General features: G+C 41.4%; 1 protein-coding gene across 2 annotated transcripts in view; it reads right to left on the bottom strand.

Annotated features, from left to right (window-relative positions):
* Nucleotides 1–4,135: 4,135 nt before the first annotated feature.
* Nucleotides 4,136–26,883, bottom strand: part of PRKCA (protein kinase C alpha) — a gene marked incomplete at both ends in the record, with an annotated part of 110,599 nt that continues 87,851 nt past the window's right edge. For both annotated transcript variants that reach the window (XM_079544163.1, XM_079544162.1), the window contains 9 exons: nucleotides 4,136–4,300; nucleotides 7,624–7,764; nucleotides 9,905–10,012; nucleotides 11,399–11,479; nucleotides 16,659–16,797; nucleotides 17,050–17,112; nucleotides 18,408–18,499; nucleotides 19,388–19,561; nucleotides 20,281–20,424. In XM_079544163.1, coding sequence (XP_079400289.1) covers nucleotides 4,136–4,300; nucleotides 7,624–7,764; nucleotides 9,905–10,012; nucleotides 11,399–11,479; nucleotides 16,659–16,797; nucleotides 17,050–17,112; nucleotides 18,408–18,499; nucleotides 19,388–19,561; nucleotides 20,281–20,424 — 1,107 coding nt within the window. The remainder of the gene's footprint in view (nucleotides 4,301–7,623; nucleotides 7,765–9,904; nucleotides 10,013–11,398; nucleotides 11,480–16,658; nucleotides 16,798–17,049; nucleotides 17,113–18,407; nucleotides 18,500–19,387; nucleotides 19,562–20,280; nucleotides 20,425–26,883) is intronic.

Raw genomic sequence — 26,883 nt, forward strand, 5'->3', positions numbered from 1 at the left:
ACAGAAAAGCAAGAGGAGATACGACACAGGAATACACTAAAATCTCACTGGAATAAAACTGTCTCAGATGGAGCAGCCGCGTAGCAAATATCACTCCTCCAGCAGGAGTCAGTACAAATGTTATTAGAAAAGAGCTGTGCTAATGGTATTTACCCATAGGGAATCATATCCTACAACTGTCAGTTCTGCTAAGACCTCAATTGACATGGAATTATCACATAGAATCTCAGTGTTTGGAGAGGAGAGAGCTGCACCGACCCAAGCAGTGTCACCTCCTCCCTCACCCCTCAGCAAAGGCTGCACTCCGAAATCTGGAAGAAACGTATCACATCTGTTTGTGCTCTCCTTCAAATGGTTTCAGTAGAATTTCTGAAGTCATACAAAAAAGTAGCAACACCCCATGAATAAACAGTGATACCACGCGAGTCGAATATGCTGATACAATAGTAAAAATTATAGTAATACTTATACAACTCTTCTCAGGTTACAAGGGCATTAGAAACATGAACTGAGAAGTCCTTGCACCCCTGCAGGGCAGTATTATTACCCTCATTTGACAGAGAGAAACTGAGGCAGGGACAGCAGCAGCCCGGGGGCTCAGCCTCTCTGTTGTGATTCTCTGGGAGCAGAAGGGCTGTAGTGCACGATGGTTCCTTGTTGTAAGGCTGCTGATCACCAATTGCTGCTGGCATGGCCACTGGTTGATATGAAGTCATGTTTATGGAGTCAATTCTTATTCAACTCTTCCACTCAACTACTTTGGATTCAACTCTTATTCAACTCTTCCACTCAACTACTACATGTAAGCGTGTGGAGCTGTACCTCAGCTGCTCTTGTACTACACTGCAGCTCAGTGCCTGCCTAGCACACAGCACTCACACCCTGTAGCTGCAAACAGATGGAACCTAAATGCACAATAATGCTCATGATGACAAGGACTCAAAGTCACCAAGAACTCAAAGTCACATTAAATGTTTCCGTCACATCCTTCATGGGGATGGCCTCGCTCCATTAGAAGGGAAAGAGTGGAATGCCTTTGCTACTGAGTATGAGGGAAAGAAAAGCAGTCCTAATGCCTTGGCTGACAAAGGCTCTCTGTCTAGGAAGCCACATCTTGTGAGAAACATTTTATAAATAACACCTATATTAAAAAACATGGGAAAGTACTTGCTGGACATTTAATGTTTTATGAGGAGCAGCCACAAAGTGAGCAGCTCCGCTCAGAGGCTGGACCAGCTCCTTACTGCCAGTGAGAGCACCACGTCACTGCTCTGCCAGCAGCAACCACTTCCAGATGGACATCCCAGCACAGCTCCTCAGGAGAAACAACAGATTCAGGAACATCTCTTGGTTTTCTCTCCTGCCTCTTTCTGGGTTGGGGAGCTGCACCACGTGCTGTTTTCCTTGCTCCACAAACCCATGCTTTGCTCTATTTCCTCGTATTTTCCTTTTCTTAGAACCATAGAATCATTTGAGTTGGAAGGGACCTTTAGAGGACAACTAGTCTCCTTTTCAGAAGCCTCCTTTTCACATTCCTACACCACCTGCTGCCTGCTCCAAGCAGATTTAAACACTGAGAGCTCCCTTATTTCCTCAACATCTGACCTCCACAATCTATTACCTTGTACAGCATGACACCGAGATATCCCCAAACCATGGCAGGCTACTAATAATCAGAAAGACAGAAATAGTCGTGAATGCTGCGTTAGTCCACATGCTTTATGGCGAACAACATACCATAATCTTCAGGTATATAATACACAAAGAGAAAAACGAATGCCCAGACTTGGCTGATGACATGTTTGCCACGGGATAGTTGAAAAATCGTACTCCTAAAATATGTTAAAACGGCTGAGGTCTTTTATTTAGGCAACAATCTGGGGAGCTGTTCGTTGGGGGATGCGCTGGGTCCATCCACCATGGGCTGAGCCCTCCCTGGGGATGCTCCAACCAAGGGCTGTGACCACGAAGGGAGCAGGGCTGCTCACACAACTGGAGTGCTGCAAATCCCAGACGCCAAAGGACGGCTTCGGAAGGCATACGTGGTGCAGGAGCGCCGCGCAGATGCTTCTGTTCACATCCGACCGCGCTTTGCTCACAAACTGTCCCAGGTGCCACGGGGTCACTCCTGCACATCATCGCCATCCAATCTGCAGGACTGGATCTTTCTGGCAGAATCTTTGGCACAGGCTCAATGTTTTATTGTAATAAAAGATGATTAGAAAGTAGATTCCTGCCCCCCTCCCACCGCCACCCTCTGGTTACATATTCTAGTATAAATGTAAGTCCTTTATGGCAAATATCTGACTTCTTGAGTATGTTCACATGCTGGAAAAAACGTATTCAGTCTGCATGCAGCAACAGAGACATCATGCTTCTGGCATCGTCATGCACATCTGACAGACAAAGAGTGCCTATGGCTGCTACCATTGACAAGGCAGAAGGGAAAAAAAGGAAAACGCACCGCCTATTATTTTACATGCTGTAACAAAACCAAAGTAAGCACAAAAATATTTACTGATATTTGAATTAAGATCTTCTGGTAAGTGGTTAAGAGGAAATATCAAAATTTGTATCTAAGTGAGATAGGAGAGGAGAAGATTGCATTAATTACAGTGTTCATCATTGCAAATAAAATCTATTTCCTTCCCTGTAAGTAATCAGCAGACATGAAATGAAAGCCTAATTGAAACTTGTATAAAACCTGCAGGTAGAGTTATTGTTTAAAAGTAGATCTACATTTAAAAAAACAGATGATACCCTAAGTCATTAGCAATATCCAAAAACTAGAAAAAAACAACCCAAAACAACAGCGAGAAAACATTTAGCTAAACCTAAATGATGTTGTTCAGAACAGGAACTTCCACAAATAAAGCACAATTTGTTTTATAAAACTTTTATAATACTCTGTATGCTTGATATGATTATGTCAATATAGAACTGCTTATTATTAACCCTTATTATTAAGAGTTATTACTAAACATGCAAAATTCATTGCATGAAGCATATGCAAAATGTATTAAATTCCATTCTATCAATAAAACAAGCTTTAGGTGCTTCTTTCAAGCTTGATTATTGTACAGCCCCAAGTTTTCTGAGTTAAAATTGATTACTGTAGGACTAATTCTCAATTAATTGTCACGAGTTGCTCTGGACAAATCAGGAAGTCAGCTGGGACTGCATTTTTGTTAATTTAGCATACACAATATTCCTTCAACTTACTGCCCTATACTGCAGACTACAAACACACGCACGTAAATAAGATGTAAGGGATTACAGTTCTGTTTTGCATTCCAGGTTAACTTCATAGTAAAACATTGTTAGTAGAACCAGTCAACAGTGAGCTTGAGGAGTGGTGTAAATGAAATCAACTGAACAAACAATGGCACCCTGGATCACAGAATAATCTCACGGAGATTAAAATTCACAAAAATATTATTAAAATTATTACTATTATTATTATTATTATTAAAGACAAAACTTCACCCTCGAGTTTATCACATGCTACTTAGCAAAGATCTAGAGATCTGGCCACTGCTGGAGAGCGTTTAAATTCGGTGTTGCTTACAGGATCGGTTCACAAAACTTTGGGCTCTAATTGGATTTCATTCCCCCCCCCCCCCCCCCCCCTCCCAACTCGTATTTATTTGCCAGGTTTTGGTAACAACTGCTTTCCACCACGTTCTGCAATGCCTCTCCTCCCCAGCGCTCTCCAGTCCCATGCTCTGCTCTCCCCATGGCGCCCATAGGAGCGGGGAGCACTGGTCCCCTGCAAGGACTGAGAACTGGAGGTGCTTCTCAGGTCGGGTCTTGGATTATTTGTAACAGCGGCGGAGTGAAAAACGGAGCAAAAAGACAGTGGGGAGCTACAAAACTATAGAATGTACCAAAAACAGGGAACTTCAGACGAGTCAGTGGAGACTTCTAGAAGGAGAAACGGGCACCATACGCTAATTTATCTCCCATTAAGACGTTTCGGTTGCAAAGCCAAAATCCTCACTAAGTGGCCTTTTCCCCCCATCTCACATTTTTTAACCCTATAATTTTCAGGCCCAAATGGAACCAAGGCAAAAACCTAAAAATTTTAGGGTTAAGAACCGTTTCCTACTGCGGGATTTGTTCCCGTTCTGCTGTTTCATGCTACATTTTCTAGGAGGGGATGTACAAACTGGGGGTTGACATAGGAGAACCCTTCAAAATCAGATTGATCTATGTTAGCAATGACCAGCTGGTCCGGCGGGGTTAACACTGGCTGTCCTCGTGTGAAGAATTTATCGAAGTTTTCAGCACCTTTGCCACACTGCAAGAGAACAAAACAAGAGAGAAAAAAGACTGAAAAGATCAGCAATACAGTCAGCAGGTCTGCAGATTTCCCAGGACGAATGCAAGTCTTACAAGTAATTAAGATAACATTTTCTTTTCAGATATTTGAACCAAAACAATCCCAAGCAAATAGAGGAGCTTTTAATTGATGAGTTGTGGTGAAAAGCACCATGAGATGGCAAGTTAAAGAGGCTTAAATATAGAGACAGGTTTTACTAAAGGAAATACGGATGTAACATTTGGGAAATTATGAACAGATCTGCATACACATACAGATCCATTTGCTTCACGTGTGTTTGTGTATAATCATTACTACAAAATTATACCACGTTATAATGCAGCTGTCTATTATTAGATCAGGAACATGCTTGGTTCCAGAAGGTATTTATTCCAAATCACACTTCAGTCCCACTCAGTGAAGCAGAAATGAAACGAGGCCCTGCAAAGTACTGAAATCCTGGGCAGCCTCACAGGGAACAACGTGGGAACTGCAAGCACAACCAGAGAGCCCTCAAAAGTGTGGAGCAGAGACATGGAGACAAACCTGGCTCTCTTCAGACAGCAGTAAGCACAGAAAAGGAACTGAACTGCTTAGCAGCACCTGAATAACAGTGCACAGTGGATTTAAAGGTAGAAACCAGGACCCAACCACCCTCACCAGTCTCCCCATCACAAGGCAGTCCATGTGATTCTGTATGCCTCAGTGCTGGATGCACACTGCAGAGATGTACAGGAACGGCAAGTACTTGATCCTTGCCTTCCAAACTTCCCCCTGGTTTAACCCCCAGAAGCAGCAATGACAATCAGCTCCACGAAATGAAATGGAAGATATTCTTCTTTCCAAGCATCTGCAGGAGGTAACAGACCAAACTAGCAGCAAACTGCTGCCTGCCTAGGAATGGAAGTGGGGCAGGGAGTGCACCCTGGGAACAGGCCCACGTTGCAAAATGTGCTATCACAGGTTTCTTTCCTTTTTTGTCCAAGAGAAGAGACTTGTGAAGCCTAACTGAGAAGCGTGATTACATACAGCTCCACATTGAGTGCTCTTCATTCAGAACAGAAAACAAAAGAAATCAAGTTTGCTGAAAGGGGGAATTTGGAGTGGTGTGGAAACAGTTGAAAGGCAGGAGAGTAAAATTAGCAGCAAGTGAAAAAGGGAGAAGTTGGAAACAGAACAAAATGAGTTTGGGTGCAAGAAAGACTGCTCATCTGGGGATAAACAGACAGCAATTCTGCACGGAGGTCCAAAGGCAACTCATAAATCTGTTTATTTCAAATCCAGCTACTATAAGAGCTCCTCAAAGAGTGGATGCGTGATATACACAGTGAATACTTCTTCCTGTTGTCCCTGACCCTTTCCTCCCTCCCCTGAAGCAGAGCTGCACTATCATTTATTTTTGTTACTGAATATATCTACATTGGGATTTGGAGGATAACAGTGCATTAAACCATTATCTTCTGACTTAGAAGGTAACTTTGAAAGGACAGAAGATCACTTGTACAATATGCCAATATAAAACATTGATTTTTCTGAACTAACTCAATATGAATATAGGTGCACATTTATAGGAGGAACAAACTGGAGGGGAGCCTTAAGGGAATTCAAGGGCGAGACATGTGGCTCATAACCTATCTTGAAAACAGCTCAGTTAGTTTCTTAATTGCTTACAACACACCTGGCACACAGACTTGGATATGCCAGCCAGTCTGAGCTACAGAGAACTTCTGCTGCCCCAGGCACAAGTTGTTTTATATCTCAGATGAGAAATACATGCTGAGATACTGGACCAGCGTGCTGACAACGGGCACTTGTTCAACCTTGGAAGAGTGAAGGCTAATGGCAGACTGCTTTTCTACTGAATATCCTGGCCTTTTGGTCCAGAGAGTGGACAAGAGCTGAACTTTTACAAGGGGAAAACTGCCTTTTTTTTTTTTTAAGGCAGTGCAGCCAATTCAGAGCAGGGATGTTTTCACAGGAAAGACTTTTTTTTTCCTTTTTTTTTAAATAGATGTTTTATGGAGAAGTCTGATGCTTCTACATAATTATGCTCTATCTGTTTTCCCTTTTTCTCCAAAAAACGGAATTTAAACCAGCTGTGTCTTGAAACCAAGGTGTGACTGAGAATAAGAGATCACCAGAATTCTCACAAGCATGAGAAAATGTCTTTCCTGCCAAGCAATGACCCTACACCTAAGGGTTATGAATTGTCAGTCTAGAAAGGAACATGTTATTTAAACCAACCAATTGCTGACCCAAAATCTGCAGCTCTGTGTTGGAGTGAGAACTGTGCCTGTCTGCAAAAGCAGCAGGATTGCTCCTGCAGCAAAGTGCTTCCTAGGGAAGGTTATCTAAAAACAAAACAAAGCCAACAAATACGAACACATCTTAAAACAAATTAAGGTTTGCGTGTTTTGGAATCAATACAAATAGAATCAGCAATCACAATAAATGAGTTATACATAGGGTATGTAAATATTAGACTTGGATTTTGAATGATTTTTGTCTGGGAAGATGATGTTTTCCATGTGAATGCTTGCCCAAATCTCCTTGGTATCTTTCAATAGCTGCCTGTATAAACAAAACAGGTCATGATAACCACAGGGAAAGATAACAGCTGCTCTGAACAGGATCCAGGATCCGCCACGAAGTGTGCTCTGATGGAACCGGACCGTATTTCAGGATTTAGCATCTTCATGCTGACGAGCACTCAGTTCCCAAGCTAATAAAGCTTGCAGTTGTGGAGGTAGATTTGCTTTATGGTCAGCTTCAATTCTGACTCAAGAAGGACATAATGAAAACCTTACATAAAATGTTTGTAAAGATGTGAAGCTCCCCCTCTGACAGACAGTTCTGGGACTGGTCTGACAGTGTCAGCAGTGCTGTGCATGGCTTTTTTGCTTATTTATACCTTTCCTTCCATGCAAAATCCACATCCTATGGAAAGGCTGATTTCCCCTAGCATAGAACACTTCTTGGCATACAACTCCTCTTCTGGTGAGAGGAAAAAGGCCTTTGTATGCAGTAAGAGAGGAATGTACTCTGCCTCTGTACACTAGTTAGTGGTGACCCGCTAGCACGTCTGCAATGACAAACAGATCAGAGCACAGAGCAACAATCCTATACCTGCCATGCTCTGTGCATCTCAGCAGAAGTGAAAACAGTGTTAAAGAGCAAAGATTCAACAGAAAGATGTAACAATTTTCAGCTGCTCCTGAAGGAATTGCATCTGTTGGCCAGCACAGATCCCAGCCCAGGAGTGCAGACAGGTGCTGGGTGAACGCGGCCATCACCCCACTCACCACTTTGGGCTTGAAAGGTGGCTGGATCTCTCTGTTTTCCAGTTTCTCCCAGTCAATTCTCCTGAAGAAAGCATGTTCCCTGATGTCTCTTTCACCTTCGAGGCCGCAGCCAAGGCGCTTTGCAGGATGTTTAGTCATTAGCTGCCAACAAGAAAACACCAAATGATTACACTGAGCACTGCAACTGGACGCGAGGCAGACTTTCCCCAGACTGCAATGTTCTCGGAGATGGAAGTTGCTAATAAAATTGCTGCGAAAAGCTAAAATTAATTTTTTGAGAATAGCTTCTGTTTGGTCACAGGAGACGGCAGCCCGCGGCTGAACGCAGAGCTGCGTGGGCCTCACCGCACCGCTCGCTCCCCAGTTCCGTCTTTGGTCTGTTGGTTCAGCCTTATAAATCTCCAGAACAGCATCCGCCCTACCTCAGCAATCAATTAAATGCAATAAATCCCAGTTTGCTGGAGTTGTAGGAAGCACAGCCCTCCCTTCATTGCTCTGGGCCTGCTGAAGATGCCTCGCTACGGAGCCTGCAGCTCCTTGGCACCCAGCTGACAGCATCTCATCCGCGCTTCCTCCCGCGCATCCTTAACGACATCTTCGTCAACACTACACCCAGTTGTACAGATCAAGACTTGAGCAAAAAAAACCAACACCAGCACTGCATGCTTGGAAACACTGATGTGCTTTGTAATTAACAAGCTCATAAAAAATCTTGTTTGTCAATTAGGCATCGAGCAATGCAGCCTTCAGCTCTCAGTTCCAGTATTGCAGGGACTTTTAAAAGCTCTTCTACAATTAGATGTGATTGATGCACTGCTAGCAGCAATACCACAACGCATCTTTTTAAAACCTCAGCTGTACCACTTTACTTTTCCTCCAAATGTTCACTTGATCATATTCCAATTCAGAACCTAAAATAACAGAGATGTGAAGCAAATTTCAGGAAGCCAGCGAAGCTTGGGGCTGGGATGGATCACATCATTCTTCATGCTTAAGAGCAACTTTGCCTCTTCTTTAAAGCTTTTTGAACCCCCTTGCTTGAAGAGTGGGAGAAATAAGAAAAATGAGAATCTAGCAGTCATAATTCTGTCCCAAAGTTACTATGACCACCAAACCCAACACACTCAGAATCCATTAAAAGCTGTCAAGCAGACAATTCCCTTTCAGGTCACAGTGGGCAGCACCACCGTGCCTGGCTGTGTGGTCATTCTAGTTTTCTGAACTCCCTTTGCATAAGCAGCCAGTGCAATGGACAGCAAGCAGGAGAGCTGAGAACAAGGTAACTAGATCAGGTTCACATTGTGCGTGTGAACGTACAATTTTCACAACAAGGCATAAATCTTTACAGAAATATAACATTTAGTTTTTGTTAGCCACAAGCAGCATGTCTATACTGGGTAAGTTCTAAAATTAGAGTGGTCCTTCCTTTTACTTCATTGTTCTAAACAGCTTTTCTTTTTCTTGATGATTTTTCCTTACAGGATTAATATCCAAGCTATGGGCAATACTTCTTACATGCTTGCAAAGGAAAGGAAAAAAGGCATTACCAAATCAACTGACATGATGCAAAGTGAGGTAAGACATCAAAGTAAGGCTTTATAGAGGATGGTTTGGAAAAGCTGTGGAATGATTGTACCCAGGGGAATCGCACGGAGTCAAGAGAAAGTCAACCAAACTCTGTTTTTCTGAGCTAATCCCTTCAAATCAAATTTATTATTTTCCATGAAAAAAAAATTAGATTAACTCTCAATCTAAGATAAACTTTTGCTCATGCAGTTTGCAACTGGGTCAAGATTTCCCCACAGTTCCCATGCATTTATGCTACAGAATTTCACATAGGCTCATCTTTATTCACGTTGAAAAATGATCCTTATTAACTCCTCTGTTCTGCTGCTGTGATTAGGGCTGAGGACCACAGCACGTTCCCTGCAGTATCCATCTAAACTGGGAAGCCTCCCCACCTTGCCAACATGGGCTGGCACAGCCAAGGGCTGAGGCAAGGCAGGTGGAGATGTTTCACACCATCCTCCTGCTTGGATCCTCCTTTGGATTTGGCAGCTACTGCCTCTTACATTTGTTCTTACCATAAAATAAGCAGACACAGCAGGAGGAGCTGAATTCTTATCAGTGACACTGAGCGACAAGCACTTTATGACAATATAACTTAACACAGCCTGACAGAAATTACACTTAAAATACTAAGCACCATATCAAAGCCAGACAAAGTTATTCACAAGGATTGCCAAAAAGAAGCTTAGTGATAAAGAAACGTCTATCTCACCCCCTTGCAGATGGAGACAGCTTCTTTGGACAGTGATTTTGGATAGGAAACATTATGTTCCATTATGGACTGGAAAAGTTCATCTTCGTCTTCTCCATCAAATGGAGGCTGTTAAAATAAATGCTGTTAATTCTCCACTTTTTACGAGGTGGTATAGCAATACTGCAGCCATAGTGGTTCAGGTGAAAGATGCACCCATGCTGCCTCCAGACAATCACAGATGTCCAAAGGCATCAGTGGAAGCAAAGGTTCCTGCTCAGGAACAAGCATCCAGCCACCTGCAATCTGGGGACCTGCTGACCCAGAAGCTTAGTGTTTAGCAGTCTCAGACAGAAATTGATGACAAAAATTCATTTCTGCTCCCAGCATGGCAGAAAGTTAATGAAAGGTTTGCTGGAGTACCTTCAGTGATTCCATCTTTGTGATAATCTTTCATTAGCTTTTAAAGCTACTGTATACTGGACATCCAAAAGTACTTCAAAGGGTAAAGTTTGGAAACTGTAACTTTCAGTTACCTTCTATTAAGGCATATCTACCCCTCACTTCATTCTAGATAAATCCCAGTTTGTTTTTATAAGATGTGGCTGTAGACTCTGCTTCTGTGAAGGTGGGACTGCATCACAATACAGGATTGCATTTTAGTTTCAAATACAGGTGAAGAGGGAAGTGCCCCTGGCTGAGTCCCTGGGGTACAGACACTGTAAAGACTCAGCTAGCAGTAAATCTCATTTTCTCAAAAGCACTCAGCTGCCTAATGTTAGCACTGTACACTGTAAATGTTAACAACTGCCACTGCAACCCTTTAAAAACTTTTAAAATGCCAAAAGGGATTTAGTAGAGAAACTATTCAACCCATTTGTTAAAAATGTATGTTTTAAGTTTAAGAAATTCATACCTCTAGCTAACACTCACTGAAAGCTGCTTGCACAAATCTTATCCAACTCAAGACCAAAAGAGCTCTCGAAGTTGGTAGTTATATGCAATTTACTGTAGAACAGCATTGCTTTTCTACTTCAGTGACTCAGAGAGCAGCCTCTCATTAACTGTGCAGAATAAGGGGTCTGTAACTAAGCTTATTTAGAGCAGCGAGACCCATACTTTACCCCTAGGACACAGAATACAAAAACTGTATTCTTGTGACTTAACTGCAATGCACAGCATAGACAAAATCTCCCCGTGGTTTCAAACTACTAAGTGGTGTTTCTTCCATTTGACATGCATTTTCCTACTCAAGTGTCTCTCTCCCATTCAGTTTTGAACATGGCTATTTATAACATCATTACAGTACAAAGAAACCATATTCAAAGGCAGTGCTTTATTATGGGGGTGAAATACAAAGGGCTTAAAGACTACATTCTCAGTGAGTCGGAAACAGTCAAGAGTACATGGAGATAATAGTAGTATGAAAGGCCCCACGCTTGTCCCCTAAGGGTCTGGCCCTTCAGCAAGTTTTGAAAGTGAGCAGCATTGGAGCCACCAAGAGGTAACCCTTACCTGGCCAGCTAACATCTCGTAGAGCAGCACTCCATATGCCCACCAATCCACAGACTTCCCATAGGGCTGGTAAGCAATGATCTGTAAAATCACGTAAAAACAAAGTCCTGTGTTAACTAACTTCTAGTCTTGTGATGTTAGATAAATAGTGCCACAGAGACAAACAGAGTTCTTTGCAAAGTCCCAGAAAGCCAATACTGAATCCTCACTCCAGATAGTAACTGGTTTCAATGGGAATTGGACAGCTTTGCAAATGCTAGCTAAACCCATCTGTGTGTGTGGACGTTCTAGTACCTTGGGGAAGTCAGCTCTAGGAAATCCTGAGATGTGCATTTGATAAACAATGTGAGTAGAGTAGCACAATGTAAGAGACAAGGCAAAAAATTTATCCATTTGTTTGAGTCAAGGCTTCAGATCATGAGATTCACTAAATTGCAGATTATCAATAACTAAGCCTTTTTTTCAATGTTTATGATTTCTTTTTTACACTCCAAATAAAAAACAAAGTTCAAGAGCGAAACCTTGAAAAGCTCAGTTACGTTATTCCAAGCTGCATGACTAAAATGCTTGCAGTATGAAACCAGGTACCAGTCACACCAAAAGGGCAGGAGCCTCTGCTGCTCAGCCTAATGGAAACACCAAGTGTTTTGTGTCTTTACACACAGAAAATCTTAAAACATTTCATCCTCAACCTTTTTCCCACAACCTCTCGTCTTATGGAACAGCAAGGTGTGTTGTGAAAAAATAAAGGACAGTTTTTCAGAAAGTCATTAGATTGATAGGGCAAAACATTCTGTAAGAGGTTTTGATAGGAACATCTTATCTAAATTTGCAAATGAGAAAAAGATAGATCCATAGCCCTGAGAGGAGAAATCCCTCTAGACAGCCAAGCTTTCATCCTGGTCATCACTCTGTCCAGCTAGTCACGATCTGCTTCTTGTAACATCAAAGAGTTTGATGGGAGTACTGACAAGAGGCATTATTTTTAAAAAGCTAATGACATAAAATGAAAGACATAACAAAGCACGTAACTAATGGTGTTGTCTGTTTAACCAGCAAGAAGCAAGTCAAGATTGGGTTGTTCTCTAAATAGCATTCTCATCAGCAAATGCAATCTGCCCCAATTAAATTTGCCTTTGTGAGAGAATATCAAACAGAATCATCAGGAGAGACAGAACTGACATGAATAAAACCTCCTACAGTTAACCTAACATATGGTCAGCGTCATGAGAGCACTGAAATTCCTGTCCTATGTCATTGGCTGAAATATTTATTTGATGCCACATGTTGGCGTCAACAGAAGCTCATGACGAGCGGAGCAGTGGCCCTGCTGAGCTGGCATCCATCTCTCATGCAGAACTGGTTGCGTGATGAGAGTGGGATGCTGAGTAAGAGACACAGACACTGAGTTCAACTGGGACTGGAAGTGCACCACTTCAGAAAAGTTCCCTGGAGGCATTCAAAGCCAAGCTGGATGTGGCTCTGGGCAGCCTGGTCTGGCAGTTGGCGACCCTGCACATAGCAGGGGTGTTGAAACTAGATGAACATTGTGGTCCTTTTCAACCCAGGCCATTCTGTGATTCTATGAAGTTCCACTGCAAATGCAATAGAACAGCTTTTTCATTGCATCTACTGCAAGGTAGGAAGAGTAACATTTTACTGTCAATGTCTGTCGATGTACATAACACTGTAAGGTGTTTTCCTTTAATCCTAATTAAATATACTCATTTGAATCACCTGCCGAATGCTGGTAAGGATGTGATGCAAGTGAAACACAGGAAAGCAATCTGCCACATTCATTGCCAACCTGTGTGTCATGCATGGAAACCAACAGTTATACCCACACACAACACTGGCAGTTACTCCAAGCATTAATTGGAAAATGTAAAGAAGAGGAAAGAATGCTCATTTTGAGGAAGGGATTACACGTGGGAGGAAGCAGATGAGTTTTCAATATACAGTCCAACATGCATCGGTACAAAGTCAGGAGTTCTACATGTTGTGTTTTCTGCAGCTCCCTCCTCCTCACCCAGCAATCACCAGGCATTACCTTCCAGCTGCAGCCAGAGCCAGCGCTGCCTGCTGCCAACAGAATCCTATCTGCATGTATGAATTTGGGGATCTTTCAGGATAAATAGGGGTATATAAACAAAGAGGGGCATATCACTAAATAGTGCAGTGTGCAGAGCAGACACAGAGAGCAGTGAGGGCTATCATGGGACTACAAGTGAAGACCCACACCCTTCTGCTACAATCTCTGCTTTCTACAGGCCTGGAAGGAGCAGAAGATCGATAGGATCCTTCCCTTTCTTTTCCATCACTGATTTAAATGATTGCCTTTTGGCATTTCAGATCTCCCATTTTTCCTACCTACCATTGTGTGTGAAAGCTCTGCCTTTTCAGGCAGAGGATTTGAGAACTCAGGAAGAATTTCTCTCATCAACCCAAACTGGCAGAGGAATGTTGACTGCTTTTTTCCTTTCTTTCTTCTTTTATTTTGCCTCCAAGGAAGGCACAGTGAAGAGCAGGACGTGGAGATTAATACCAGCAATCTGTAGGAATGTTTAGATCACTGCAGCTTGCAGCTGGTAGCCAAATGGGATGAAACGATTATATCCCAGAGGCAAGAGAGAGAATCTTCTGTGAACATATCTTATGTCTACTGGAAAAGTTAAACCACAGTTATTAAAAGAAATAAATATAACTAGCACAAAAAACTTTCCAAACCTATGTCATTCCTATTGCCCTCCCTTAATCCTCGAAAATGTGTGGTTAGAACTTAAGGTTTGAGGTTATTGAATGGAAGAGAATAGGAGAGGATTTTTTTTTAATCTAAATTCTTCTGAAATTCCAAACCAGTGCTGTAGGTGCTGCAGGGATGCTCATGGTGGGATCAGCCCTGTGCTGCAGGCAGCGGTGGTGCTGCCAGAATCTCTTCCCACTAATCTCTTGACATCCATCCTCTTCAGTCTCTCTTGACTCACCAAGGGAATATAAAGGATTAATCGATTTCAAGGCTGTTATACTGCCCTGACCATACATATTTATATGCCTAAGTTCAGCATGTCAATAAATACTCTGTGCTAGAGAACCACTGCATGCCCAACAGATGTGGGATTCAACAACTCTAACCTCTTCCCTCTTCTTAATTTGCATATGATTGAAAAAAGGAATATCAATATCAGTGGATATCAGTGTATCAAGTCATAAATGCTAACTTCCCCAAACACACAAAAGGAAAGCATTATTCTATGGTGCACCAAAGCTTGCAGGTCCACTTTTCTGAATGCAATACCAGCATTGTCCCTGTGTTGCCCCTGCAGATCTCTGCACCCCAGCCATGGTATTCTTCCCCAGCATTGACCATAGGAGCCAATTCTCTATTTTTGATTGCCACACACTCACTTCAGATGGTTTATGTAGATTTAGCTCATCTATCTCCATGCAACAGGGAACAGCAACATTATGCTCATTATGACCTATCATAGGTTTTAGCCCATGGGTATGTGCTAAAATGCTCCTGCAGACAAAATGTGAACCTTACTCTGAAGTTTATCACAGACCTACTTAGCAACATAATGTCTTCAGAAACTAATGAAAATCATACAACTAACAAAAATATAAGATCTGTTTGTAAGATAATAGGAAGACTAATTTCCTTCAAGTTTTGGTTAAAGGGTTATTGCTGTACAGGAGATTTCCCAGCAAATTAAAATAAACCTAATAATCCTACATTGACCTGTAGTGAGCATTTTGGCACTGATAGCATGTTCTTTGGTATCAAATGACACAAGTCTATTGTCTCACAGAGGACACTTTTTAATGTGTTATATTGGCTTCATTTATGTTTTGACAGAAGAAAATGAAATACTGCTCTGGCTGTTCTGTTATCCTATTGCAAGCAACAGCAATTTGTGAAAAAAACAAGCTTTTATAATACACAATATTTCATTCTGAAAAGCATGAATGGGGAGGTTGGAGATTCATGATCCTTAGGTCCCTTCCAACCCTGGCCATTCTGTGATTCTGTGAATTAGCAACTGGAAAAATAAACTATTTTTCATTCTACTTTCACAGAGATGGCAAAATTCACCTTTAACACTAATTTGCTTGTCCGTGTACAAATCTCCTCCGCTCCAACAAACACTCAATTACAGCCAGCAATGTTCCAGCCAGCACTGCCTCTTGCTTAACACTCAGCATATCTTGGATCCTGCATCTTGCACTGAACTTGCAGCCAAACAAATCGAGACTCTTGAAAGCTCAGCAAGCACAAACACCAGATTTTAATATTCATATAGTTGAATCATTTCCAAACTACCACATGTGCTTGTTTTTCATGTTTTGTATCTAAGGTACTGAAATATAAATCTGATCCAGACTAAAAATCTTAATGGTAAGGTCCTATTTCTTTATCACAGTGCTTCAAAACGTGACTGTGTTTCTAAGCATCCCATTCGCACTTCAGACACACTGCAGTTAGGTTTGTCTTTGAATGTGATTTTCAGTACTTCAATGGCTTGAATGCAACAGAGGTATTGGTAAGTCACAGAAAACCCCAGCCAAATGATGGATTTATTATGTCAGCTCCATTCAAGCCCTGATCTTACAGCTTAGTTGAGGTTTTCAATGAGCAGAACTTTCCTGAGATCAAACGCACTGCCTCGGGGCTTTGGTAAGTCATGGCCTGGAGCCGACCAAAGCAGCTTTGTAGAGAGGTCAAGGAAAAACTTCAAGATTTCACGAGTCTCTTCCTGAAAATCAATGAGATTTGTGACCTCCTAAAAATGCTGAACAATCTTTTCACTACCTGTATTTTGACAGCTGTGTGAACCTATAAAAACATTAAAGAAACTACGTTTGCTCACAGCAAAATGTTTGCTGACCTCATTGGCTACGCCCACAAACTTTCTCTGACTTCACACCAAAGCACAAGCAAGTATAGTAGCACTTGCAGTCTACAAATTAAATAATCACAAGGGGGTGAGCCTGCTCATTTAGTCTTGCTAGTATGAACAACATTTGAAATACTGATTCTGTACCAAGTTAGGTTTTCCATCAACTAAATTTTAAAATAGCAAAGTCTTAGAGATATCCTCGTGTTAACTCATTGAGGTATTCAACATACCTGCAGAAATACAAACAGTACCATCCATAGAGCATCCAGAGCTACAGCCATCAACACGTGGTGGTGTGAAATGCCTGTACTGACAACTGCCAATGGAGAGGATGTCAGACTCTTGAAATGGTGAATATTTACCTCTGGTGCAATGTAGTCTGGGGTGCCACAGAAGGTCCTGGTTGTTACTCCATCTAACATATGCTCTTTGCACATTCCAAAGTCAGCAATTTTAATGTGTCCTTCTGAATCCAACATCACATTATCCAATTTCAGATCTCTATAAAGAAGTAATTCAATGTTAACGTTTAGGATCATTTTCCTTTACATATTCAAGGTTTCAGATGAGTTGGGTACGGTGCAGAAAAGCTGACGTAAAGCTGAGGGATTGGTTTGCAGTGCAACAACACCAGAATGACACTTCTGTGATTATTTCTAAAAATTCCTTAAAAATTCACTGATAAGTCAAAGAAATTGACCATTTTGGGGTTTGAAAATAGCACAGAAATTACTTACAACACATTGTACTCACCTATAAACAATCCCTCTATTATGGAGAAAGAATAACCCAACTGAGATCTCAGCCGCATAGAACCTGTGTGAAGAGAAAAAGCCCAAGGATTTCTTATTACCTCGTGATTTGCCTCCGACAAAATATTTTGGACATGCATCACAGTAAAAAGTGATGACAGTAAAGTATAAAAACATACATTAAAGGTAGAAGACATAATAGGCACCTTCCTTCCAATCGACTTTAACAGATAAATTTAACTTTGATGTCAAAAATTTGATGACAAAATAGGGCAGCTTTTTGTTTTTTAATTGAAAATTTGTTTCTAGACCAGAGAGAAGAAGGTGCAGCTGGAGCACAGCACTGCTGCTGCACCAATCAGACGTAGGTCATTATCTCTAATCACACACCAATGCCGAGTTCAGGAATGCAGCTCAATTTACACTGCAATTCATATGGCATTAAATCATTTGCAGAAATAGCATTCCTTTATACAGGCTCTTAATGGATTAATTACGTAATTAAAATGACTGCAATATGAAATATAATTGTTGAATGTAGTAAAAGAATATATAATATTGATGGATGCTTGATGCCAGTTGCTGCGGATCTGCATAAATTATAGGGAAGAAGATAAGGACTATTTTTTAGGCTTAAAGCTTAAAGAAAATGAAAGGTTAGCTCTGAAACCAGAGCTGTTTGCAGACATGTGTGCTGCAATATGCTCCACAGGCACAAGTTGTCATAAAGCAGTATCGTTTCCAACAGGTGGTGGACATGGTACATGAGCTGGGAGCCAAGGATGTTCTGACACCATCGTGCTCTTCTTTAGGGAGTTGCTAACATTTTGTTTTGTATCTCAAAATTTATATCTAGAAGGCCTTTCCTTTAAGCAAGCCCTGATTACTTAAATCAAAATAAGAAATTATTTCCATGGGTTTCTTAAACAGAATTGGTTACGCTTGATTTGAAAGTTTCATTGGTAAATGATTCATGAAACACTAATAAATGATGATGAGATGTTATAAACATGACTAAAATGGCACTGATGTTCTGCCTGCTCACATTTAAATATGCTACATATCATTATCAGTTACTCACTGATACACCAGATGTACAATGACCCGAAAGGGACTATGTACATAAACAACTTCTCATCATTTCCTGACTTCTCACAGATAAAACTTCTATAAAATGTAGCATCACAGAACTTCTCATAAGCTGCACACTGAAATATCTTGTGTAAACTACAATGCAATGTCTCTTTCCCTATAATACTAATCCAGACTTAAAGCATAGGCTGATAGAGAAATTTAACTCTGTTACAGTATAAAAATAAGGTCATTACGTGATTTAAATATACAAACATGGACACTCACACTGCTTGTGGCTCCTTAAATTTCCCTACTTGCTGAATGTGGTACATGAGATCCCCACCATTCACATACTCCATAACAAAATACAGGCGGTCCTAGGATAAAGTATTAAACATGCACATGAACACATCAGACAATAACAGGTAAGCACCGATCAGGAATAAAGCTTTTAAGGTTATTGGGACTGGTTGTACATTCTGGTAAAATTGATACATTAGGAAATGGAAGTGGGATGTTTTGTAAAACCTGCAAGAGTCAATGACTGATGGGAGCTGCCTGGTTTTGCCAATGGTGACTCACGTTTATGTATTCCTTGCTTACATTGTTCCCATAATTACTCACACATAGTTTTGTCTGCTAAAAATAAATGTCAAAAAAAGCATTAAAGACGGTTAAAAATCTTTGTCTTCAGCCTATTTCTGATCCCTCCTAATAGATTTAGGTATATATATACTACTGATGATTAAAAATAGGCAAGAAAAGAAGTCACAGGGTTTACAAAAGTATCTTGAATCTTCAACAGTGATACTAAATTCCTTTCTCACTTTATTTCAGCTAGAGAAAGACTGCAATAAAGTATTTTGGAGGATGATTTTTCTTGCAAAGTAAAAAATTTTAAAGCTTGTATCCAGGTATCTTAAGTGAAACATAACTACAACATATCTGAGTACTTTTGTAGTATTTTCCCACTTAGTGACCTTAAGTGAGACTTAAGCCATATTGGTCTGTCCACCATTTTTCAGAGGACTAAAATTGACCTCTTCCATATGCCTTTGGTAAGAACATGTTGATGACACTCTACAAGCATGCACTCAGGGTGGTAGAGTTTGGGTAACTGCATGGGATCTCTTATCATTCACTGTTTCCTGCGTGCAGAAGCTATGATATATGTGTTGGATGATAATACAGATTATTGATCTGACATAATTCAGGATCACATATTATGAAAAACATCACTGCTACAAGGAAGAGAGCTCACGTACAACTGTTTGGAAACAAGAGTGAAGCTGTGTTAGGAATGGTGGTTTATCCTGCAGTGCTAGCACTCGTTTTTCAACCATTGTACACTCAACATCATCATCCTGAATCACCACATCTTTTTTCAGTATTTTGATTGCATAGAGCTCCTCTGTATTCTTCCTGTCCGCCAACATCACCTGCACAAAAAGAAACAGGAGTGAAAATCTTCCTACCTGCCAATGGAGAAGGTGACTCACATGCTCAGTGAGCTGTATAGGTGGCAATCCAGCTTGCCCTTTCATTGGTACAGACCAACTTGATCAAAACACCAAAAATAACATAATTACTCACCCACTGCAATGAGCTGTATCAGTCATTTCAGACAAAACCTGAGCCAAAACCCCAAGGTGAATTGCAGACATATTGCCCCAGGGCTGAGAAGATGTTAAGTCCCAGGGGACTTCAGTAAAGGGCACATCACCATACAAATGGGTGTTAAACTAGCCAGAAAAATAGCAGTCCTTTCTTTCCACTAATACATTTCAAATATAAATACTATCTGTGATTCTTCCCAGATATTCAGCCCTACCAAAGCCGGTGACTTCCAGAAGTGGCAGTTAGCTAGGGAGCAAGGTCAGAAAGGTAGACCTGATCTCCTTGAAACTGCTTAGAAGTGAGGATTTAAGTTATTTTCTTACACCCTGCCCAAAAGAGTGAGGCTGTTCTCAATCTGTTTTTGGAAAAAAAGTGCCCAATCATGACTGAAGCCTGCCAGTCCTTAAGGAACTGCCCCACTCTGCTCCTTCTGAAGTGCACTTCTTTTTGACTCCGGATTTTGCCTCTTAGAAGGAGAATGATTTATTAATTGTTCCTCAAGAATAAAACAATGGAGTGAACTGTTATTAACAATTCTTACCTTTCCAAAGCTTCCTTTTCCAAGAACCATAAGAAAGTTGAAATCTGTCAGCTTCACCCTGTCCAGATTGTTGGATGGCACAGTTGAACTCCTGTCTTCCGATGGAGTAATGACTTTGTTACCAGCTGGCCCAAGTTTGGCTTTCTAAAGGACATACACACACATATATACACAAAAACGGGGAAGTGAGAAGAGCAGCCCATTTCCTCAGCAGAGTGGGTCACTGGGTGAGCACTAGGTTGGAGATGACCACATTGGAGATGGCATTCTTGGGAGAAAGGCTGCATAACAAAATCTGTGCAGACACGAGTTCAAAGATTCATTCCAACAATACTTTTCACGTTATTGAGAGAATTAAAGTGGAAATATGTGTTCATGTATAACCAGATAAAAGCAGATAAACTTATCTGGTTATTGAAGCAAAACCAAAGCAAAATTGAAAGCCAAAGAAAAGAAGTCACGTATACTCATGCCAAAAGCAGGCTTCTCTGGTGCTTTTGTTTCAAAATACAAAAAACGTTCTTCAAAAATACCATGCTATCATCTACATAGAGTACTCTAGATAAAAACAGTCTTTTCAACACATTCTCTTTTGAAATGTAGTTCTCAAAGACACTCTGCATAGCGAGAGTTAATAAATATTTAACATGCATTAAGAAAAATAACCTGCATCAAAAAAACAACATATGAGGATTAATGCAGATGAACATGGCCACTTTCAAACTAGCATTACAATCAACTTTGATTTTCAATCAAGCGTTGATCTGGAAAAGAGAGGGAGGGAAATATTACATACAAAGGTTCTGTCTTGGCTAGACAGTCTGGTTTGCAGAAGGTTGCAATGGTCTCAGTATTTTCACATGAGACACCACATAATTGCTGAAGTAAGTTTCATTTCAAATCTCAAAGTTAACAAAAGAGAAAAAAGTAAGATTCACCACAAGATAATACAGGCTACAACAAAATATCCCTCTTGTTCTCAAACTTATCCCACACACCAGCAGAAGCAAAGCCAAGAAGGTTTAATAATAGCATAACTTTGGAATGTAAATGCTTTCCCCAAGTAGCTAGTGAGTTGGCATAGTAAATAATCTCTAATGTGGTTAATTTATTTTATGCCATTGGCATATGCTCAACATCTAAGAATAATTACTTCTGTTACTACACCACAAAAGGACAGTACTTGCATATTATTGGTTTTACAGATAAAAAACCCAAAGTCTGGTAATCAAAGCGTATTCAGAGTCACACAGTAAGTCTTGGCCTTAAAGGCCTTAAAGGCTTGGCCTGGCGTATGACCTTGGCAGCTCAACTGGAAACTGGAAGATACCAACCTTCCCCTCCCCAGACATGTTTAGATGTCTGAAACGGGAAGGGATGCCTTGATTCGGCCACCAGCCCCCCCTGCCATGAGCATGACAAGGGGCCCTCCTGTAAACCAACCGCACTGTGCTTACAAGGCCATAATTAGGTTTGTAACTGCAGAAAATCTTGTATCTGCCACATGGATATGAATTTTGGCATTTTTGGTATTTTTTTGTGTGTGTTTTGTTTGTAGTTTGTTTGTGAAAATATGGAATTCATTCCACCACTGTGATGGCTTACTTGTAAGAAAGCAGCCCCTGGAGATGCCAAACAGGACCAGGGGCTGCAAAAGCCTTTAGCAAGGGCAAGTCTTGGGCACCAGCCTACGTTTCCAATCCTACAAAGTACTTCCCAATGGCAGCTCCTGCTGCTGGTGGAATCCAGTGGTACCATGGAGTACAGCCACTAACTGGGCCTTAAGACTTGTACAAGACTCACCAAAACCCCAAATTTGTGTATACCTTAACATGTAGGGGTGTTGTTTCTACATGTAAGAAACAGTTTACGTATTTCAGATAGGGAACTACAAACCAAAACTGTTCTTAAAATAGAGTGACGGTGAGGAGCACAGTGCGTTGTAATTTGCATAAGTGAGATGTCAAAGCACACACCATTTCTTTCACCACTACCTCTGCGTCCAGGATTGCTCATGATGAATAGCTTTACTACTAATTAGAAGGGAAGAAAATCTGTTTGAGACTTATGCTCTGTCAAGGCCAATTCAAGCACTGAAAGAAGGACAGATATTGGATAGAAGTATTTTCCAGAGCTCCACCGAATGCTGTTTCAACAACACTGACCATAGAGGAATAAAGAGACCGATGGCCTTTTTGCATAGGTAAAGTGTGCATAAGGAGAGCGATTAGTGACAGGGAGCTCTGGACACACAGCTGAGAGCAGGGCTTTGGGACCCGAGACACACACAGACCATGGCACCCAGGTGAGACCGCAGATCTTGTTTCCTACAGCTGATGCTGTGAAATGGTGTCCAGATCTTTCTGGATCTTGGACAGATGCACTGTTTCCTCTTCCAGCTCTGCTCTTATAGACAGCCCAACACATGCATATTCTCAGATGTTTACCTAAAGTCAGTGTCTTGAACTGGAACAGGTTTTCTTGTAGTTGCATATGTCTAAAATAAAGGGAATGGTATGGAAAACAGATGGAAGAGGTACATCTGAAGGGAGAAGAGCTAACCAGAATCACAGCCTTCTGGTTGCTTTCTTAGAGGAAAATATATTTCATATGGAGCCATTCTAATAAAGTTATTTAAATGCTCCACGTTGTTTTGGGACTTACTCATTTTTAGAGCATTACAAACATCACCATTCAAGCCACCATATGGATTACATACATTAGGGGATTTTACAATAGTGGGTGCTTGCTCAAATTTGTCCACAACCCCCTCTCAATACGCTATAAACCGGTTTTGTCTGTGTAAAGAGTACAACATTGCACAACAAGGCCAGCTTGCAGCAAACAAACCCAGAAAACAGTACGGTAAAGATGAATTAGTCTGCACTGGTAGCAGAAGGGTTAATCTTAAAAGAAAACGAGACATGCACATCATCTTACTTCCTCCGGCTCGGACGCACCTTATCTCGGCCCGTTCTTTTACCCTGAAACCACAGGTGAGACACACTTTATGCATTTAGCCCAAACGCAGTTCTTTATGAAGTGTTGAAGTTACAGTGTGATACTTTGGAGAATCTCTTAGGACGTATTTCAGAGAACATCTCACTTTCACAGTTAAAAAATGCTTGTTGTTTTTGGCTTTCTAAATCCTGAGTGTAAAAACTGTTCATGGGTTTGTCATACGAACATGTTCTTCCATAATCTAATGATTGTGAAACAAAGAAGTGGTTTAGGGGACAGCAACTCATCACCACCCCTTCCTTTCAGTCACAGCTGAGTTTCCAGTCCTGGTTCCAACCCTCCAGGTCACCTCTCATGCACCATTTCAGAAGGGAAAACCCTGCATCATTTCCCTTGGCATGACCTGGAAGCCAACCCAAGGCCTGGTAGCATGCAGGCCACTGAGGATGTGTTTCCCTGTTGCCATGGCAATCCGCTCCCAGCAGTCCCTGGATGCGCAATGGGAAGACGGACCAGGGTAAATTCAAGAGGAGAAAGTGGTAAATGAAAAATATTTAACAAGACTGAATTTTAACAACAGTGCTGAATACTGCACGTGGGGAGGTATGAATGCATCCTGGGCATGCATCTTCTCGCCACGTTCCCTCTGCTGTGTACTGGTTCCACTGACACCTACTGGGAAAAGAAATGGAGCTCCCACGCACTGCTGAGAATGAGAAGTGGGAGATCCAGCAGCAGGGAGCAGCACTGCCTTCAGTTCCCTGCAAAAATCCTGCAGCTGTGACGGTCAGCAATGCAGCCAGGCTGCATCTGGGGTCCCAACACTTAATACTGGTTGTATCCTCTTGCCAGAATTAAATCCCTTTGTTAAACTAATGAGATCTCTGCCTCAAAATGCAGCAAGGTTCCACCAGACCCAAAAACTCCTCAAATGTCTCTGTGTCCCATATCAGCCTTGCCCCCAGCTTTTCCCTGCCTAATTCTGCAGGTAACTCAATGGCATTGCAGGACTGCAGGTAACCACATCCCACCCCAAAGTGGCACAGCGTGGTGAGAAGCAGGCAGGGAGAGGCAGAACTCACACTGCAGGTGTGGAAAGGGGAAGCTGAAGTAGTTCCCCAGTGACCCACGGAAGGACAGAGCCCTGCTGGACTTCCCAGTCCGAACACCTAACAGGCAGAGCCATTAGCAAGCCTTTAATGAAGAAAACACATGCAGTAAATTTTGAGTCACAATCTGCAGGGAAAAAACCTCCTCCTCAGCGACACATTCTCCATCATTGTGGCAGATTGTTTCTTACATTATTGCATTTCCAATTCCATGTAATTGTAGATGTTGTGAAGGACTATCCATTTCCTCGTGTATACGACTTAATTGTCAGGATGCTGATAACTCAAAATGGGGAGAGTTCATTTCTAATACTTCACCAGACTGTGTTTTAAGCTTAATTCCATAATGTAATGCAAGCTTATAATTCATTAGCAGAGAGCTTTGTAGCCATGGAAACAACACAGAGAGGAGAAGTTCCAGCCCAGGCCTGGGTGATGCAGCAGCCCAGCAGCTCCCACCAGCGAGTGATGAAGAAAATGAAGGAAAATGCTAAAATAGTTAATGAATAAAGAAAAGAAAGAAAAATCATGATATTCCCATTGTTAGTAAGAAAGCACAAAGGCAAACAGAATGGTCATGAAAATATAAATGGAGAGGGTGATAACTCCTGAGCGTTAAATATGGACTGCTCCACATCTTTGGTTTGCTTTTCCCCTCACCTCTTCTTCCTCTTACATTTGTGTCATATTTACCCTCTTGGTTATTAACAGTGCTTTTATTTAAACAAACTGCCTGAAAAAAAATGCTTGTGCCATATGGAAAAAGGATTAAAAATGCCTTTCTGATGAGAGCCTGACCAGAAGCACAGGAACCACCGCTGGAGCCCATCCAGATGCAGCACTGCTCTGCTCATCACAGAGCAGTAATGCAATCCCACGAAGAATTCTGGGTGATTGCTAAAACGGGGTAACACTGCCAGGTTAGCACTTACAGACACGATATGTGCAATATGAGGACTGACTGCCTGCCTCCCAGCAGAGGCGCTCCGCTGCCATCCCATGTTCTGCACTGACCCCTCGTGGCTCCTGACTCGGAGCAGCTCTGTGCTCTGCAGTGTGTTCTGCTGATGTCTTATTGGCAATAGGAGAATCCTAAAGGACAACACAAGACCTCAGTGTGCCACACAGCATCTCAAAAGTGCTGCTGATTTTGGGGGCTTAGAGCCATGTACCCTATCACTGATTGCCGTGATAGTGGCAATAAAAATAATTATATCGCTGGGTTTCTAGTTAATACTGGCATAGCCAATCCCTAAGTGTCCAAAAAAGAAAGGCTCTTTTGATACACATTCCCACAGATTTTTTAATTTTGCAAAGTACTGCCAATTCTCAACCATAATAATAAAAACCCACATAGGGTGTAGAATTTGCTTTAAGCATAAAACCCACTTCAGTATGGACAAAAAGCAAAGTGCTGCTCAGCATCAGCACTCACACGCATGATATGAAGGCACTTTCTGCATGATGTGAAAACACAAGAAGCTGCTTTTGCTCCATCAGAACATCTTCAATGGGCTTTGCAACACACTGTCACTGAGAATTGACCATCCACCACCTGTTCTGCCATCCCTGTGCATCCGTGTGTTCTACCTGCAATTACAGCTAAATACCCTATTGCAAAAAAAGTATATATTTAAACACTACCTACAAACTGCTTTGATTATTGTTTAAAATACATTTAAACAGAACCTTGAGGCTTCCCCGCATTAAACAATTTCCATCAATGAAACCAAAATGTGATTTTCTTTCTGAAGAAGAGGAGGTGTAAAGGACTGAGGAGGAGTACTCAGAGACACCAGCTAAAGGATGGAGGGTAAGGAAACAACGACCCACTGCCTGACAGATGGCATCATCACTGCACTAGGAAATACCTGGTATAGGCAAGTGACCTTATGCTTTGTTTTTCTGGTAAAATCGTGCTTTAATAATAAAAACAAGATTCAAAATCTGATTTTTAAATTAAGCATTTAAAACCCTGGGCTCTAACATCCAAAGCACCTCAGATCAACCTCAGGTGTTGGGGTACTACCAAGTGACAACGGCTTCAGCAATCTTAGATTTGTGAAGCAGGAGCTTCACTTTGTAATTTAAATTGTAATCTGACCAATGTATGAGACTGAAGTGTGATTTGGGTCAGTAATAAAGAAAGAAAATTCATCAGAGATCACATGCAAGTTAAAAGTTCAGACGCACACGGTCAATGCTGGCACATTTTGTTTCGTGAGATGGAGGTTAGTGAAGGAAGAAAGAGAGGAAGTGAATGTGTGGGTTAGTATTTGGGTATTGGATCCTTTGTGCACGTGGGTTATATCCCTGAGGATACAGTATACAAACAGATGTAACAGATGAAACAGATGAAACAGATGTAATATATTAGATCACAATATATGCATGCTACACATCCCACACATCCATGTTTTTAAACATCCAGTGAACATGAGAACTATTTGATCCATGGAAGTTAGAATTCCACAAGTGTATTTCAAATTAAAGATGCACCATTTCCCATCCTCCACGAGAAGGTGCCATTGGT

The sequence above is a fragment of the Tetrao urogallus genome, assembly GCF_951394365.1.
Source record: "Tetrao urogallus genome assembly, chromosome: 18".
Lineage (NCBI taxonomy): Eukaryota > Metazoa > Chordata > Aves > Galliformes > Phasianidae > Tetrao > Tetrao urogallus.